Raw genomic sequence first — 5,000 nt, 5'->3', positions numbered from 1 at the left:
TGTTGGTACCATTTAACTCTACACCAGATCCTATGATCTGAAAGTTACCTGCACAATGTACGAGACCTGAGAACGAGGGTATTTTGAGGAGACACATTTCCAACAATGTCTATAAACATTCTCGCTGTGGTATCTTTACGCAACGCTCAACCACCATCTTGTGCACAGTGTTTCTCTCCGTGTGAAAGAGCTTATCAAACCAAAACCCTGTGCCATGCCATCATAGTGTGCCGGCATGCAGGTTTTCGCCGAACCAGACCTCCCTCTGCACTACCAGACACCCTCCCTCACACACCGCTCAATATTCCCACGTCAAATGCTTACCTTTCCTGCCGCTCTTCCAAGCCTCACGATCCCTAGCTTAAGTCCGCTCACAGGCTGTGAGGGAGGTGGAGTCGCTGCCACAATCTTCATCCTGCTCCTTAAGTCCTTAAATCCACGTTTGACCCACAGCGCGACAATCAATGCATGCGCTCCCCTCCTCCCAACACCCGCCCAGCAAAGCAACTGTGAAAACCCCGACACCGCAGTCACAGCCGAACCGCGTGTGTCGACCGTGACGTCAAGACCATCTGCGCCAGGGCTGCCAACCGATGCGCGATGTCACGGTACAATTTTGTTATTACTACAGATCATGCTATACGCTACGTCGTTTCTCTTTGTAACATTTATTTTGAATGAAGGATTCACTTCCAGGTACCGCCATTGCATACACATTTAACTTTTGAGTTACATTATTTGGAACTGAAATATTAAGAATGTTTTTAACATTTTAGTATAAGAAAAACAAACAAAAAACGCTCTGAAATATTGAAAATGTCATTCACCTGGCTGTTGATCATATTTTCCCTCCATTCGCTAGTGATGACAAAAGCAAAATATTCACCAACCTAAGTATGCAGACGATATAACACATACATATACAGTATTAAACATATATATTTGTTTGTGTTTATTCACGTATCAACGATCTTACGCGCATATAGTTTCATACATGTGTGTATACGCAAAGAAATATACTGTGTTTATAAATATTCAAAGTTAGATTTATAACAAGCAGCAGAATAACTACCTTAGAACCCACCTACAATATAGAGAGAATATCAATACGTTAATGGACAAACATACATAACTGATTAGCAAGTAAACAAAATTTATCAGTAGTTACACATATTATCAAATGTAAGTGAAATCTAACAAGCGAAAACATGATTCGAAATCAATTAACATACTGTAGTTTGCATCAGAGTATACATATGCATGGGGGAAATACGTATTTATCATACATAAAATATTCACATAAAGAGAAACCAAATTGCATACAGATACAAATATCAAAACATATTTATTCATATCATCCATATCATCTTCACACAGTATCTATCACATGAACGATAGAAACATTTTGTCGCCTACAGATATAAACACTAATAAATCAAACTTAAAACTATTGTACACATTCTCTACAAACTGATTAACTCATATTGTTTCCGAGTCATCTACAAGTCAACACCAATACCTTTCGCAACAGATAAAGAGATCTGTATATCACTGATACGTTATCAGATAACTGCACTATTAGATTGTTTATCAGAACATTTTAAATTTCAAGTTCGTATTATCCTCTACATTGAAGTTCCGGCCTATAGTATCCGTTGATTTCCGATATTGGCCAAACTACTTCGTTACTTTATGCTTATCCGGAATCTTTGATATAAGCAACACAACAAATAGCACTATAATGAGAAGGGATATTCTGGGATATTCAGATTGATGGAATCTTATAGTAGTTTCGCACATAAATGAGCCGATACATCTATTCACACATACACACATACACACACACACACACACACACACACACACACACACACACACACACACACACACACACACACACACACACATACACACATACACACACACACACATCGCACACACACATCACACACACGAGCAAACAAATACACTTTTATCCATCAAGTAATCTAATCTTACATGTCTAAACTATAATCCGTCTTAGAAATCACACCACCTATTCTAGAAACTTGTACTCGACCCGCACCTCTAAATCCACATCGACCCTAGGACCGTCACTCCCCTCCTCGACCTCTTCCTCGCGGGGCACCTCGAGCTCGTACCGAGTGCAGGGAGACAGCTTAATCCTTTTATATTGTATTGTCGCCACTCATTCAACAAGGAGGCACTGGGGTTGGAGTGCCATGCTGACGAGGATGCCAACACTGAACTAAAATGTTAATATGGTCGTGGAAGGTTATATAAGGCGTAGTGGAAATAATGATGGCAGTAACGGCAATGTTTTTAGTGACAGTGTATATTGATAATAGTAGTAATAACAATAACAGCAAAAGTATCATTACGATAATATCGACAATAACAAACAAAGACCAGTGCTAACATATACAAATATATAAGGAAAATAATTGTAATGCTAAAGACAACAATAATAATGATGCTAATGATTACAATTATATCAGTATGTCTCGTACCATCTTGAATAATGATCTGTTTTTTTATTTCCCAATCTAGACATGAATCTATATTCAGACAAACAGTGCAATCTGGTATCTTCACAGGATTAGAAAATATAAGACATAAAGGCAGGTTTCGTGTATTGTTTGTGTGATAAAATTCGAAAAAGGCAAGGCTAAATTTTTATTTGCAGGATAAAAGTTATTATATTTATACAAAACAAAATCCATAGTTAAAATGTTATGTTTTGTAACATAAAGATATTGCAGGAAATTATAGAAAACGTTAGCAGACGTCAAGTGTAAAGTGATCTCCCTATCATACCTCGGGATAATTACTGCTTTGTCTCAGCATTATCCTAATAGCATAGAAAAACCAAAATGGTGCTTTTACGCCTTCTCTATATAGCTCCTTCAATATCCTTCACCCCGTGACCTGGTAATCACTCAATCAATCCCCTGTTTACACTGCTTGTCACTATAATGTCTAGCATACTTACCAACCGCTCATGTTTGGTGTTACAGCACGAACACCCCTTTAGTCAAAAGTAGGCTCGTTCCTGCTGCCACATTTTGTCAGGAACTAAGAGGGGACGTAGGAACTACTTGATGCAAATGTGTATCGGCTTTTAAACTTAATATCGGCTGAAGAAACAAACTCATATGCAATTTGTTGAACGACATTGCCAATAGATTAACATGGCCGTGCAAACAGATTCCAAAATTCACTAGTATCTACACAAACCAAGACAAGTTCTGATTCCTCGGTTCGATATACTTTTATTCTGTTAGCATTCGCAATGTTTGCTGTACCTTTACCCTTCAGGGCTTAATTAAAGAGCATCAGTGAGTCGCAAAAAGTGATTCCCGGGTTTTGATCTGACAAGAACTCTTACGACCTCTGTTAGCATAACATCTATTCGCCGAAAAAAGACACACACATCTCACTCACTCTCTCTCTATCTCTCTTTCTCTCTCTGTCTCTGTCTTTCTGTCTCTCTCTCTCTCTCTCTCTTTCTCTCTCTAAGTATATATATATATATATATATATATATATATATATATACACACACACATATATATACATATACACACATATAAGTAAATACACACACACACACACACACACACACACGCACGCACACACACACATACACACACACACACACACACACACACACACACACACACACACACATATATATATATATATATATAGAGAGAGAGAGAGAGAGAGAGAGAGAGAGAGGGAGGGAGCGAGAGAGAGGGAAAGATATATATATAGAGATAGATAGATAGATAGATAGATTGATTGATATCATATGCAGCATAAGCGCACCCTGATTTGCTTGCAGATTTCATTGACACCTAGTGTTTCATGACATTTGCTGAAAATTGCAAATGGGTGTTGATTGAGTTTTAGTGGCATTAGTATGAAATATACTCATTGTCAGTACGTATATATATGTGTATGTATATCCATACATATATATATATATATATATATATATATTTGGTGATATACTGCATATATAGATATATATATATATATATGGTGATATACTGCATATATATATATATATATATATATATATATATATATATATATACTGCATATATATATATATATATATATATATATATATATATATATATATATATATGCAGTATATCACCAAGGGCACTTCAGATTCAAGGGCCTCTCATCATAGAAAACAAATACATGACCAAAACAAACAAACAAACAAAAAAACCCACTACAATTGATTGATCAAGTTCCTCAAAGGGAGGGGCACTTTCAAATGGTGACCGCACACACACTTGTTGATTCTTCTAAACAATAAAAGGAGTTTTACAATATTTAGATTTTTATATGATGTTTTTAACCTAGGAGTCCCTGGCAGTGGGACACGGGACAATTACCTCATATAGCCCCCTATAAAACCGACTATGTATATTATTACTTGTAGATTATTTTCTGAATACAGGTGGTACTATCCGTAGGGTAATTCACAGTATCAGAAAACGGGAACTCCGCAAGTATATCAGAGGGGTAACTGCAACAATTAATTTCCTTTTCACCGTGTTCCTTGGCTGTCACTTTCTTTACGCTATCATCTTCATGGTTTATATTTTCACCGTGTACGCGCGTGTGCGTGTGTGTATGTGTGTGTGCTTGTCTGTGTGTGTGTGTGTGTGTGTGTGTGTGTGTGAGTGTGTGTGTGTGTGTGTGTGTGTGTGTGTGTGTGTGTGTGTGTGTGTGTGTGTGTGTGTGTGTGTGTGTGTGTGTGTGTGTGTGTGTGTGTGTGTGTGTGTGTGTGTGTGTGTGTGTGTGTGTGTGTGTGTGTGTGTCTGTGTGTGTATGTGTGTGTGTGTGCATTTGTGTGTGTGTGTGTGTGTGTGTGTGCATTTGTGTGTGTGTGTATGTGTGTGTGTGTGTGTGTGTGTGTCTGTGTGTGTGTGTGTGTGTGTGTGTGAGAGAGGAGGGGGGGAGGGAGAGAGAGAGAG

At 37.9% G+C, this 5,000-nt stretch overlaps 1 protein-coding gene across 1 annotated transcript in view; it reads right to left on the bottom strand.

The window, feature by feature from the left end:
• Positions 1 to 490, bottom strand: part of LOC125048254 (zinc finger MYND domain-containing protein 19-like) — a 100,287-nt gene extending 99,797 nt beyond the window's left edge. Inside the window, exon 1 of the mRNA XM_047646865.1 lies at positions 325 to 490. Coding sequence (XP_047502821.1) covers positions 325 to 414 — 90 coding nt within the window. The 5' untranslated portion in view covers positions 415 to 490. The remainder of the gene's footprint in view (positions 1 to 324) is intronic.
• Positions 491 to 5,000: the final 4,510 nt, after the last annotated feature.

This window comes from Penaeus chinensis, chromosome 43, assembly GCF_019202785.1.
Source record: "Penaeus chinensis breed Huanghai No. 1 chromosome 43, ASM1920278v2, whole genome shotgun sequence".
Classification (NCBI taxonomy): Eukaryota; Metazoa; Arthropoda; class Malacostraca; order Decapoda; family Penaeidae; genus Penaeus; species Penaeus chinensis.
Note: the sequence above shows the minus strand (reverse complement) of the source record. Positions and strands in the feature narration are given on the sequence as shown.